General features: G+C 33.4%; 1 protein-coding gene across 4 annotated transcripts in view; it reads right to left on the bottom strand.

Moving 5' to 3' along the window:
• Positions 1 to 1,115: 1,115 nt before the first annotated feature.
• Positions 1,116 to 14,715, bottom strand: part of Galnt13 (polypeptide N-acetylgalactosaminyltransferase 13) — a 633,613-nt gene continuing 620,013 nt past the window's right edge. For all 4 annotated transcript variants that reach the window (XM_031370288.1, XM_031370286.1, XM_031370285.1 and 1 more), the window contains exon 13: positions 1,116 to 6,353. In XM_031370288.1, coding sequence (XP_031226148.1) covers positions 6,213 to 6,353 — 141 coding nt within the window. In that variant the 3' untranslated portion in view covers positions 1,116 to 6,212. The remainder of the gene's footprint in view (positions 6,354 to 14,715) is intronic.

The following is a 14,715-nucleotide window of genomic DNA, read 5'->3' as shown; positions in this document are numbered from 1 at the left end:
AGGATGATTGCTGTAACAAGGTAATGTATTATCTCACAAAAACACTTTAAACCTATTTCAGATCCTTGATTGTTGGCCTAGGATTTTACTTTTCAAGACTGCTAAAGGAATTTCTGTATAAATCAATTTAGTCTTCTCATGACTAGCCACTTGTGTGATGATCATAGAAGGAACGTGGTGCAAAATATCCTAGGCAAGGTAGAAAAAAGAATCATTGTTTCAGAAAATAAACAGGTCAGCAGAGAGGCCTCCGTTATTTCCTTTGAGCAGGAGAGGCCACACTGTTTTCTCCATCAGGTGCAGAAAAGCATGAGGTAAGATACTCATCTGTCAAATCCTTGGTCAGCTAGTGCAGTTTCACTGACTTAAATAAAGCACACAGTTATATCTAGAAATGCAATGCCATGCTCTTACACAAAAATAACAAGAAAAAATATCTGCAGATTTAATACATAAGTGTCCTGCCCTCTGCTGCCACTTATGTAAGCCCAAGAAGTGACATTCTGTGTGTAAATTAGAAAATCCATGCCCTTTATATTTGCTGACAACTAATGATGATGGCTCTCAGCCAATGAGCTTCTGAACGTGTTAAGGCATTGGATCATTTAAAACAGAGCTATTAAAATAGTTAAGGCTCGAGTTTTTTACCCCTCCCTCCATCTGTCTATCTATCCCTCCCCATTTCTTGTTCTTTCCCCCTTTCTTCTATATTTTTGTCTGGATTCTGGCTCTGGATTTTGCTGCAATGTGCTGTGCAAACTCCTGCAGCGACCAACACACAGGGAGCTTTTCAGGATTCCAGCATCAGAATTTGGGATCTAGATCTGATCTGAAAACAAGTATTCTCATGTATTTGAAAATATATTAACTTATTTTAATAACTATTACAGAACAAAAGGAGTCACTCTCCAATCATCTCATAAGAAAATTAATGAGATAGTGTGTATCTATCTATCTATTTATCTATCTATCTATATCACATTTCAATGCTCCTGTTTTACATATTGTGGCTATAAGATTATATTGGGTTAACAAGACTTTCTTGCTGCTGAGAAATAGCTATAAATAATCACTCCTTTTATAAAATCGAACATAATCATGGAATACTAAAATTATCTGTTTGAAATCTAGCAAAATTTATTTTGAAAAAAGACAACATATACCAAAGGAAAACTAAATTGGCATACTTTAATTCTACAAAAATGTATAAATATTTAAATTTACAGAAAAAGAACAATTATACCATTTAGTAATGCTTACAACATTTAACATGTTTAAATTTTTATGCACAAGCTACTGTTATAAATGTTAAAGACTGCATTGAGCAGGTCGAAACATTTTTGAGATTATATTTTCTATCTGCAACTACACTGATTTTGAAAAGAGAAAGTCCCTACCCCACTCAAAGAAAGTCTTGTGACTATGGATTCTTGTTTCTCTCTTGAGCTATTTTTAGGAACCAGAGGCTGTGTCTGTAAATTTTTAACCCCACCAACTGAACACAAAATGAAAATTTTCATTTTGAAACAGTTGCTTGCTTTTGAGATGGAGCCTTCTGTATTTTTTTTATTCTAAGTCACCCAACATGAGAGAATGATTCATTGTACCCCATTAGCAATAGCAGTAAAGCATTACTGTACATAATGAGCCAATTATCACAGAAGTGTTCCTCATCTCAAATACATTTATTGACAAAAGACCGTATTGCATCACTACTTTCTCAGGGGGATTTTCTAATGCAAATTCAATGAAAATTTTCTTTAAAATGTATTAAACACCTTAAAACAAAAATTAGGGGGAACAACTCTATATCAATTAGTTTTAAGCAAATTGCTAGAGCTTATCCAACACCTTAGCTTTGTATAGTATTTCATACTTGATAACACTCTGAACATAATGTAGTCAAATCTGGTGCCCCTATGCTATGCAGAAGAATAGCTGAGTGCTTCCACTCCATATCTGAAATATGATGGATAGTAACTCAATCCTGAAATGTAAGCTGCCTTCACACAGTTGAATTTCTGCTGCCCAGCTATAGTGGGCCTTTATTCAAGACTGGAAGATCTTAGTTGTGCAAAATAACACCTCACAGGCAATGATTCACATTTGGTGAAGTCTTTAATTTTTTTCATATTTCTTCAAACCATTATACCTGCATTTAAGAATGCATTGTACTTTGCCCCCCTTGAAACTACAGCATGAATCAATAGATAAGATGCAAATGCAATGGCAATGATTATGCTTGATCACTTCTTAAATGGAGTAACAATCTATGTTGGAGCAAGCCAATATTCTGAAGTTTGCTGAAGCAATACTACTGTTTTCGTGACCTCCCACTGAATGAGAGAAAACATTGAAAACCAGTTATGTTATTTTATTATAGGCGTTTACATTCCCCTCCTTAATTTTTTAAATTTATTATGCTGTTTCTAAGCACTAAAGAAAAAAATGAAATTTACTAAACTGCTTGCCCACTGATGGATGATACTCTGTTGTTCTGCTGCAGGTGTTCTCCTATTGCCTGTGGTCGTATTTTATTGAACAAATTTTATTAAAGTATGAAAAAACAATAATTTAAACAATTCTAAAGAATCAAGTTAATAATACAAGAGTTTTTAGTGAAGGCATTTTTTTCATTATTGTGACCTTAAATGTTTTTGGCAGTAGTATTAGAAGTACTGGGCACATAGTTTTATAACTCTATGATCTATGAGAAAACTATAGTATATGTCCATGTCTTAGTTTTATTATCTATAAACATAGAAATCAATAATATAACATCTTTAATGTTTTAAGGTTTCTATATGATCTTTTGTTAATAGATTTTTACATTGAAAATAAACTTTGTATAGTCATTATCAAACCATGAAAATAAATATAATTTTAGAAGAATGTACTTATCTTCTTTCTAAAACTCAAAATCTTAGCCCTTCTGTTGTCAATCTAATACAACCAAAACAGTAAAACTATAATTATTTTTAGTTAAGTGAAACAACTTTTATCTTATAACAGTATTTTAATAAAATGCCGTATTTCATTTCCACAAAGCTGGTGATTTTAACACAAAGGACAACATAGAGTCCATACTTTAATATCAAGAGTATTAGATGAAAAACATTAACATTTGGAAACAAAGCTCTGAAAGTCTCTATAAAGATAGTACTGGCCACTTTACGTTTTTAAACATGGAAACATATGATACTGTGCTGCTTAGCAGCTCTAACATACTCTTAAGTTTATTAGTTCAAGAGGTGTAGTTAGAATAAGCCAAGAGATAACATGAGAAGCTGAATATAGCCAGTGGACAAAAATAATATAGACCCTGTATTTAAAAGGATTTATATGAATGTGTATGTAGATCAGTGGTTGTATGCTTACTTAACAAAGTTGTGGCCCTGGCACTGAAAAAATGTAAATAAATGTGATTGAATGCCCAAGTGTATGTTGCTATATAAATTGAAATAAGCAAAAGAGTAAACTTAGATTTGCTTAAAGGGATAGGAATGAAAGATTACAGGCAGGACAAGAGTTTGTTGTACTGAAGAGAAAATGTTTGAATAGAGACCCAAAGAAATGAAGTGGATGACATCTATGGGACTGATAGAATCAACACCAAAGCAGAAACTTGCTTGGCAGCCAGAGCAATGTAATGAAATGCAAGACAGTAAGAGATGAGAAACACAGAGGTATCTCTGTGTGTGTGTGTGTGTGTGTGTGTGTGTGTGTGTGCGTGTGTACACATCCATCTGTACAAGGTATGTGTATATATGTTTGTGGAATGTAATGGTCTGTGTATAGAGACATGATAGCTATGAAATGATTTGAGGATTAATGCAAAGTTATGTTCAGGAAAATACACAGATTCATACATGACAGTATCTATATGACTCTTGATTAAGTAAACAAGTATAGTATTGGGTAAGACTTGGCATATATAGAGAATTATATTTATATGCATATTTCCTATGATTTGAAAGGTCAGAAGTAGCATCACAAAATGGTTGTGGTAGCAAACTATTGGTTTGATGTTATATGTCAAAGATAGCATCAAGTTTCTTTTAAGATGGTTGGACTCAATTTTTCCAAAGTTTTACATTGCAACAATGTTGTCATCTACAAAAATCAACACTTGTTATCAAAACAGTGTGAATATCCAAAATGAAAATTTAAAACAAGTTTAAACTTTGTGTTGGGCCAAGATCCTAGTTAACATTGACAGCAGGCAGTTTCATGAAGCCTTTGAGCTACAGTTAAACAGGCTTGAAAACTTTGAAAAGCATTATCATCTGATGTTGGGGACACAGTCTCTCATTTGCTAAGGAACTTGTCCATTAAGACAACCTGGCTGGTGAGGAAACTTACGAAATTCTCTTTTATTTACCTCCCCAGCATTAGAGTTAAAAGCACATCCTGTCACATCTAGTGGTTATTTTGCTTGGAATCAGGATCAAGTCCTCTTGGTTGAGGAGCAAATACCAACTGAGTGATAAAACCCTCAGTTTCCAATCTCATAGTTTTGACTTAAGCATCCAGAAGGTAAAACATGGATTTTTTTTTCTGATGAGAAAGACCACTGGAATGGCTAGACTGAAGCAGTATGAAAAATATACTAGCCCAGCTTGTGTGTGTGTGTATGTGTGTGTGTGTGTGTGTGTGTGTGTGCGCACACGTTTATGCATGCATGTATGTGTACATATGCATGTACTTTATGCATGTGTGTGCATGTGTATTTGTGTTTGTATAAAAGAGAGACAGCAACAGAAGCAGAGAGAAAGGCTGTGACAACAATAGACAGAGAAGAGAACCAGTGAAAGACTGAGACAGAGAGAGGGAATAGAGAGAGAAAGCAAGTGTAGCAAGCCAATTATCTCTTTTTATAGAGGATCCTTTAAAATTAAAGGTCAAAAGAATGGACTTTCTGTTTCTGAAGAATCTTCTATCTTCACGCCCCATAGAGTTCCTCCAGCTGGTAGATATACAACCAAAACATTCATGCACAGCAACTATGTGGCCACCAAAAATGGTAGCAAATATAAAACAATTTTTATTATCCCATCAATTGGTAGATTTTCCTTTTTCACATATTTAGTCCATGCACTGTGAACAAAAGAGTTGTAAGTGGAAATGACACATGAAATTGTCCTAATTATGCCTGAGCTATGGTTTATGAAAAATCATGTCTAGTATTTTAATTAATATCACTTTAATACATTTTGAAGTGTTCCAGTGACCAATGTTAGATGTTATAGCATAGCAATAAATTTGAGTGTCATACATTTTATAAAATACAAAGTGCCAATGACAATACTGACTGAACTAAAAGACAATAGTTTACAAATTAAATCTAAAAGGTGACCCTTTACCTATAACTCTGTAAGCTGTGTCAAATTTCACCCTCTAGAGTAAAGGGCAAAGATACAGCTGATAGACACATACTCTCTGTATGGAGACGAAAGCAACTGGGGATTCAGGTACTGACATCGTATCTCAGATCAAGGCCGTCTTCAGCTTATGTTTGGGCTGACGATCCTTTCACAACAACTCTTGTAGTTTACATAGTTCTTGTCATCCTCAATACCTGATGTACTCCTTATATCACTTGATTTATTTATTATTTAAATTGATTTTTAAAATTCTTGTCTTTATTTTATATGATGATTTTATATTTTACAAATTAAATAACTAGCTTTTTTTTCATAGTACTTTATAATTTGTTTGATGAATTCAATGCTCAGGAATGATTTCATATGTATTCTAATTGTTAGCATAGAAATTCAACCAGGGTCCCATGAAGCTTTTGTAAAAAGAGTGTTTTATAAAGCTATGTTAATATTTTATAATTATGATATTATATAAGGCATTACATGATCTCCCTTTTAATTGTTATTACATCACAAAATAAACTAGTCCCAAGTAATCCTGTGACAAGAGGCTAATGAAGACATTTTAAAAGTAAATATAAGGTGTGTTTTTCCCAAACAGTTCAAATATTTAATAACATTTTCTTTTTATATTTTATGTGCTTCTTTAATCAGATAGAAATTTTTTAGTAGGGAAATAAACATTCCTAAAAATGAATTATAAACAATTGTGTTTTATATTACTAAAAGTATTTTTAAAACTTTTAATTCAGCAAAGTTAATATTTTCACCAAACTGAAATAATGGACAAACACACGTGTAGAGACTTTCACGTCTTGTGATAAAAGATCTTCATGTCCCCAAGGTCATGTTCCTTAGCAGCCATTGTTGGGATCTGCTGCCACTGCAGTCCTGCATGGTAGGCACCATTTTATCTTCTTCAGAAGGTTCATCAAGACATTGGTTACTGTTAGCATGTCTCAAAGTGAGTCTCTGTAAAAGATAAGCACAATCAGTAACTTACTGGTTCATCAGATGAAGGCTGGTCTTTAAAAATAGTCTATAAAATTTTAATGTATAGAAGTATGACATGTTTTTAAACAGAACTGTATATAACTTTCTCTGAATTACATATACAATTTTGCTGTAAAAAGATTGTCATAGTCTAATACACCTCTATTTAAAGCTAGTTAAAGAAATAGCTGATATTTATTACAGGTTGCTGAAAATTCAGACATCTTTGTCAAATGTGTATTCATGACCATGGAATCCAGTTGAATGTGTCAATACTAACAAACATAGAAAGAAACTTAGCTTTATACCCATATGTTAGCCAGCAACAATTTGATAAACATAGAAGTCAAACACACAACTGTTACACAAAAGAGCAAAATGACTAAGAGATATGTCCATTAAAACTACTAAACTACAGTACCCAAGACATTAACTGGTGACCAGTGATTTCTAAAGCCAGAGATGATCTGTCTTCCTTTGTGGCATGACTATCATATTTAAGAATGAATAAATTTATCAATATTAAATTAAATATAGAAATGATATAGTATTTTATCTTCACAATTATAATAATTGCATTGTGCTTAATTATCACAGTATTTGTTTTCATTCGTAATCGAAGCCACTTTTTGGGAAATCATAATCTAGTATGTTTTAAGACATTATGCTTTAACATTATATTTTGTTAATTTCATGCACCATGTTTAAAATCACAGAAAATTTCTCTAACTTAAAGAACTTGTACATGTTTGAGGTGATTTGCAATTAGGTCTTGAAAATTGCATCTGAAACATATAGTTCTTGTAAATTAATAGTATTGAACATAGAGAAAGTCTTCTTTTTATAATATTTTCTCACTCTTTATAGTATGTTGAGGTGTGTGCATGTTAAAAATATAAAGACACACCTGTAACTTCACTATTGTAGGAGAAGATACAATAGCAGACAGGCTGCTGTGAAAGGTGCCTCTCTGACCTCAAGCAGGAAATTAAAAGGCAAGGCGATTAAAAAAGAAGGTGATGTCAAGATTGGGGCCTTTGTTATCATTTTTTAATACAGAGTTTCAAGCCATTTTTAGTTGAAAAATGTGAAGTGAAAAAAGAAATTGCCTAAGATAGCAAGAAGATGGTTGGTTTATTCTCAGGATGACAGGAAATCCAACTATTAGATAGTGTGAAAATCAGATATAAATCTAAATAAAACAACTATTTTTGTATGTAAGAGCAATAGCAACAAAGGAAATCATGTCTCTGCCTCAAATCTGAGTTAGCGTATACATACCTTCTCTGGGAAAGAAGCACTTACTGTTTCATGCTTCTAATAGATCCTTCATTAAACAACAAACTTTGCTCTTATTGGGTAGCTTACCATACATTGATTAATACCACAATGTACTGATATTAATTTACCATAGTCTGATCACCTATTACAGTAGTTGAACTACAAACCATAAGAAACTCAAGAAGAAGAAAGACCAAAGTGTGGATACTTCTTTCCTTCTTAGAAGGGGGAACAAAATACCCATGGAAGGAGTTGTAGAGACTAACTTTGGAGCAGAGACTAAAGGAAGGACAATTCAGAGACTGCTCCACCTGGGAATCCTTCCCATATTCAATCATCAAATCTCAACACTATTGTGGATGCCAGCAAGTGCTGGATGACAGGAGCCTGATATAGCTGTCTCCTGGGAGGCTCTGACAGTAGAAGCTCATAGCCATCCACTGGACTGAGTACAGGGTACCAATGAAGGAGGTAGAGAAAGGACCCAAGAAGCTGAAGGGTTTGCAGCCCCTTAGGATGAACAACAATATGGCTGAACTATATAAAATCAATTAGTTTTTGAATTTGTAAAAAAAAAAGTCCTTTAAGTCCAATAATTCAAAAATAATCTTATTTGTAGTGTTTATAAAAAAATCCATAAGTACTTGTCAAAATGAACTGAATAATAATTTATTTAATGATTTCAAGAGGAGATAGTCACAATTTAAATAAGTAATAAATAAAATGTACCCTTTTGAAAAGTTTTGATTCTTATCATTATATCACCTAAGCAAGCACAAAAGAAATGTGCAGACCCCCCTGCTTTTACCATGAAATTGTTGAAAATAACTTATTCTTTAGTAATAGATTTACACAGTGTTTCAGAATAAAATAATGATAATTTTAAAAGGTTTGAAATATGTTACACACACATACACACACACCAGGGAGTTGAGTCATTTGAATAAAATGTAAAATAATTAAATAATTTCAAAATTCCAAAATCAACCATTTTGAACCTATGAGATATATTTAGTCATGCTTTCACCTTTGATATAAAATTTGTTTTCATATGGATATAACTGTTGTTAAGATAAAACAAAGTAATTCTTCATAATATATTTAACCTATTCTACTCACAAACATATATATGTATATATACACATTTTAAAATAGAAACTGAAAATACATTTTTGTTCATGATAGAAAAGCTACTATTCAAGATATCCAATCTTCAAATCAATGAGAAGCAAAGAAGGAAAAGACAGAAAAATAACTTCATAATTGTTCTATTAAAAGTTCATATTTTAATAACAATTAAAATTACTAAATGAACTGAATAAGTCCAAAAACACAAACCTCTACAAGTTATTAAGGAAAATAATCAGTAGGATTTCCAAAAACATTTCTAAGAACTTCTGCTCTTGTATAGTTTCTTAGTAGCCATTTTTGCGAAGTGCTATCATTACAAGTGTCCATGGTAAGATGTTGAGAGCCATCCTCTACTTTGCCCACTGAGAGGCAGGACTGCGTGATTATGTGAACAAGAGTGTGGGTCTATTTGACAAAGAAAATAATGAATAATGACAAATCAAGTACCAAGGCAGTAATAAGTCAATCATCCCAGACAACATACAATTTCTCCTGAAAGAGAATGGGAGACACACGTCACAATAATTGCATCCATGAAGCTGTGAGTGGCAGTCTTTTGGATGGCTTCAATATCAGCTTTACTCAGTACTAAAATAGAGTTAAGACAGAGACTACTTAGGAGAATTTGACATCACATGGCAGAACATTTCAGGTAAAATGTTGTTTTTGACAGAGTTTTTTTTCTCACCATCTTATAATAAAAGACATTTTAGTGCCAGGTGAGTTATTTTGTGAGAAGCTATTCTAAGTAGTTGATTAATGGACAGTTCATACTTATATCCTCATATGCTTGCCCTTCCCTATAAGACTCTTTGAGATTATTTTTTTTTATTTTTTCATGGGGCAAGGCTGGACTTTCTAAGATATTCACACACGCATTGGCATGCTCTATTAGTATGAGTATATATATATATATATATTATATGATATATTATATGATATATATATGAGTATGAGTATATAAGAAGAAAGAACAGGGAAGAGAAAGATCAAATCTCATTTGAATGTAATTTCATATCTTTCGACTGCATTTTATTTCCCAGAACAAGCTCAACCAAGGCATATATATGTGTATATATAAAAAATCAACTCCAGGGCCAGCCCAAAGAAACACTAAATAATTTTTTGATCTACATATTTAGTAAGGACAATGAAGAAAGTACATTTTATTAAAGTAAACTCTAATTTGTGGGCAGCATAATGGATGCAATCACTAGATTTACCTTTCCAAGGGTTACCCTCTACAGATAAATGATATATAGTAACTTATAATGATAGCAAAGGTAGCATTATAAAGCATCATGTCATACCTATGACATGATGCTGATGGTAACAGTTCGAATAGTTGTTTTAACTAAATAGAGTGTATATACATTGTTCATACTATACATCATCTGCTGCTCAATTGAATTTTTTTATTGTTCCAAACAATTTTTAGGAAATATCTTCTTAGTACACAAGACTTTCTTGGTAAGACTTGAAAATTTCATATATCATTGAAGAATATTATAAAATTATCCCCAGTCCAAAAAGAATGAAACTGATTTTGCTTAAGAGATCAGGGCCAAGAAAAAAACATTGTGTTATAGATACAATATGCATATTTCATTTTCTCCAAAAAGGCTTATAATGACCATAAAAATGAAAAAAAAAAATACTGCCCTGTGGGTACTGTGATTTGAACTTGAATACTCTGGAAGAACAGACATTGCTCTCAACATTGGTCCCATCTCTTCAGCTATGTATGTCTTTAAAAAAGAGCAGAGATTACTAAGCAGAGTTATATGAGTCGGAAACAAGTATTATCTTTTATGTATCACCTAACCAGGCTGTTCTAAAACATTGGGCATTTGATTCATTGTTATTTGCAGAATGCTAATCACAATATCTAAGTATATGTAAGACAAGTTTGTGGATTTTTTGATGACATACTTGTATGCAATATGTCATGAATTACTTAAAAATCTACTCCCCAAATGTTTAGCTACAGCCAATGGGAATCAGCTAATAAAACAATTTAGTAATAAAATATCATTCAAAACAACATAACTTGTATTAAAACTATTATTTAAAAAATAACTTGATGTTTTGATGAACACATACAGCTGGTTTCATAGCTACAGAAATCTCAGTTTTCTAAAAGTTTAAAATAAGAACAATAAATTTGGTGTGTTAGCACACAACTTTAATCCCAGCACTTGGGAAGCAGAGGCATGGGGATCATTTAGTTTGAGACCAGCATGGTCTACAAAGAAAGTTCCAGGACAACCAGAGCTGTTACACAGAAAAACACTGTCAATAAAAACAAAATAAAACAAACAAAAATAACAATAAGTTCACCTTCTTAGATAGAAAGATATGTATGAAAGATCTTAGATTATTGTATTACTTTAACTTAATAAGAAGTCATAGGTTTCAAAACCTCTAGACCAAATACTAAATAGCACTTGGCTAAGACATCATCTTGAAACCTGCTACTGACACATTTAGTACAGTACCTTAAGAGTACAGACTATGCAATCAGAACACTACAGGCTAATAATCAAATGTAATTGTTCAAAAAGGGAATGTAAATATAACATAATCTACTGAAATTTCCACTAAGTGATTCTAACAATAAAACAAAGCTATGGGTCACTGGCACCATGGAAAGGTAATACTAATCTAATGGATACCATTTCCAAAAGATAAATTGATCTATTGTTTATTGGAAATTCTACACAGAAATGTGGGAGGGTTGTAATCATAAGCCACTTACCTTAAAATTATATTCCCATTTACCTGCTTTCTGATAAGGGCAAATAGAAGAGTTTGGTTAGTTCCAGAGCTGGACAAATACAGATGCGGATGTACACAGCCACCACTGGACTGTGCATGAGGACAGCGATAGGAAAGATAGAGCAAGTACTGGAGGAACTGAAGGGGATTGCAACATAATAGGAAGAACATCAATATCAACTAACTAGACTTACCCACCCCAAAGCTTCCAGGGACTAAACCACCAACAAAAGAGTACACAGGGGATACCCATGGCTCCAGCCGGATATATTGCAGAGGATTGCCTTATCTGGCATCAATGGGAGGGGAGCTCCTTGGTCCTGCGGAGGCTTGATAACCCAGGATAGGGGAATGCTAGGCCACTGAGGCAGGAGTGGGTGGGCAGGTGGGGGAACACCCTCATAGAGGCAGGGGAAAGAAGGGATAGGGGGCTTGTGAAGGGGAAACTGGGAAGAGAAATAACATTTGAAACATAAATAAATAAAATAATCAATAAAATAAGAATTATTTAATACAAGCCTATGTGGTTTCAGTAATTTCAAGTGATGTCAACCTACTGATTCATTTCATATGGACAGGATATATAACAAGTGGTTCCTCAGCTGACTTGCTCAGTCATGTGAATAGAAGTTCTTATTTTTAGCATCATATTTGGCTCCCTTTTTATCTTCGTGGAATAGTGTTTGTTAAGCAGAAGTGCTCTAATCTAAAATTAGATTGCTTTGCTGTATGTAGCTGCCTGGATGTTCAAAAAGAAATGTGATTAAGCACACATATTGCAAGACAATGTAAATTTATAATAGATTTGAGCATATTTGTGATGATAAAACAGTATACAAACAAATCCAAAAAAATGGACAGACAAGGCACTTTAATAAAAAAATACTTAACTGCCTTGTGACATGAAATTTAATGCTTTCTTTCTTTCTTTGAACTTTCTGGAAACAGGTAGTCTGTGGCACTAAAATATCTAGATATACTCATTGATATTGTATACCAAGTGTATCCTGTGGTGCTGGTAAAAACACTCACATTCTGACCAAATCAACCAGAAGCCAGCCATAAAGAAGAGCAAATAATATCTATGTTGTATTGTTTAAGAAACATTGACATATATGTGCTCAGCAGGGTATATGTATGTATGTGTGTGTGTACGTTTGTGATATATATATATGTTTGTGATATGTCTATATACACATATACATATATATATATATATATATATTAATTTGAAAGGGAGTGAAGAAATTGAGAATTGTAGGGAGGGGACATGGTCATAGAACAAGAGAGGGATGTAATCATATTTTAATTAAAATATATTTTACCTATATACTTAGGCAAGTCAAAAAGTATGTATTGGAAATCTTTTAGGCAGAGAAAGACATTTTTAATCAATGCATACTCAGCTTTTCAATTAAAAGAAAAATTATGTATTAATTATATTATGAGGCATTTATTACTAAAGTTTCCTAATCAGTATTATGATAAAGTAAGTGTATGACTATGAGCCTTTTGAAACAGATTGTATTTCTGGCAGATGGAATTTCTTATCATTAAGGAAAAGAGACATTTGTATATGAATACAAATTGATACTGCAAAACATTTGATTGTTTGTAACATGGTCCCACTGTCGTCCAGCTTAGAGAATCCTCATCACGGAAAGCACCTAATTTTTTGTAGTATTTCAGTTACCTCAGGAGGTAAATTAGTACTGGGGAAAACTGCTGGATAGTGCCAGACAATTTGATGCACACACACTGACAAGGCTTTATTAAGGGCACAGAGACTAACAATAGCTGTATAAGATTTTGTGGTAAGAATGGCCTAAGCAAACAGGGAAATCAAAGCATTCTGTTATCTTTGTTCCCTTCTTTCTCCTTGTTCTCCTAAGTATATGACAAACTCAACCAGCCAAAGAGGCTCCATGCTTGGAGGCTCCTGGTGCTCTGTGTGTTCTAACAGTTCTGTCCTATTTATGACACTTCCTTTTCTAATACTGAAAGAAAGTATTAGCGAAGGTGGTGGAATATTTCAACAGTTCACACTGCGAGACTCACAATTGGACTAGTAACTAGCTTTCTTTGAAAACTTTATTAGGACCTAAATCCTAGTGCTGCTCCTAGCAGGGTAATCTTTGTGCTTTTAGCTTTGTCATACAAAGCTCAAAGGAGTGGAGTTTAAGGTTCCTTTCAGCTCTGTAATTTTGTGAACTTCACCAGTTTTTTATTCTTACTGGAAACTGCACCACCTCGGAGGTTTCTCAAAGAGGAGGAATTTCACCCTGCTAGCAAATGACAAAGAAGTGAATTAAAGAGGAAGCAAGCAAGTCTTTCTACCTTCCACTATTAGAATGAGAGAACAGAGCCTCTAAGCAAGGACTTCTCCTTCACACTCAGCTTCTCTCATCTTTTTGTTTTCGTTCCCTTGGGTCCCTGAAAGTTCTTGCTTGCATTTTCCAAAGTAGTAGTTTTTGTCCTTTCCTAAATTCACATTGGTTTCCAGGAGTCTATAAAAAAGGAGATGGGTAGAGAAGTCTCTGCAGTTAAGAAAACTGGCAGCTCTGGAAGGGGGCTTGGGTACAATTGCCAGCTCACAACTGCCTGTAACTGCATTCCCAGGAGATCCATCGCCCTCTGCTGGCCTTAATGTGCACTGCATGCACAGTCTGCCATCAAAGACATACACACATAAAATCAAAGTAAGTAATCTGACCCACCCCCCCAAAATTTTGAAATTTATTTATCACTGTTGAGAGAACACGTCAAACTTGAATGTGTATATGAATAACCTGGATATTAAAAAAAAATTAGAAACTTGGATTTAACATGTTAAAACATGTGTTAGATTCTAGATTTCTAACAAGTCCCCAAAGAGTAATCTAGCTCTAGCATCACTGCTTCCAGCAGTTATTAAAATATGTTGTGCAAAGAAAAGTCCTTAAATGTAAGACTTAGAAGTAAAAGGGGTCATGAAAGTGCTTCCCTTCCATTATCACATTATACTCTTTTTTTAGTTACCTCAAAACATAATCAAATTTCAAAATTAACTTTTAAAGGGCAGAGCACAGTAATCTATTATTTTATCATTCTCACATGGTTTCCCTGCATTAACATACACATTTATTTTTATTACTTTTATTAACTATCATAT

The sequence above is a fragment of the Mastomys coucha genome, unplaced genomic scaffold, assembly GCF_008632895.1.
Source record: "Mastomys coucha isolate ucsf_1 unplaced genomic scaffold, UCSF_Mcou_1 pScaffold15, whole genome shotgun sequence".
In the NCBI taxonomy this organism is placed as follows: Eukaryota; Metazoa; Chordata; class Mammalia; order Rodentia; family Muridae; genus Mastomys; species Mastomys coucha.
The sequence above is the reverse complement of the archived record's forward strand: the minus strand, read 5'-3'. Positions and strand labels throughout refer to the sequence as shown.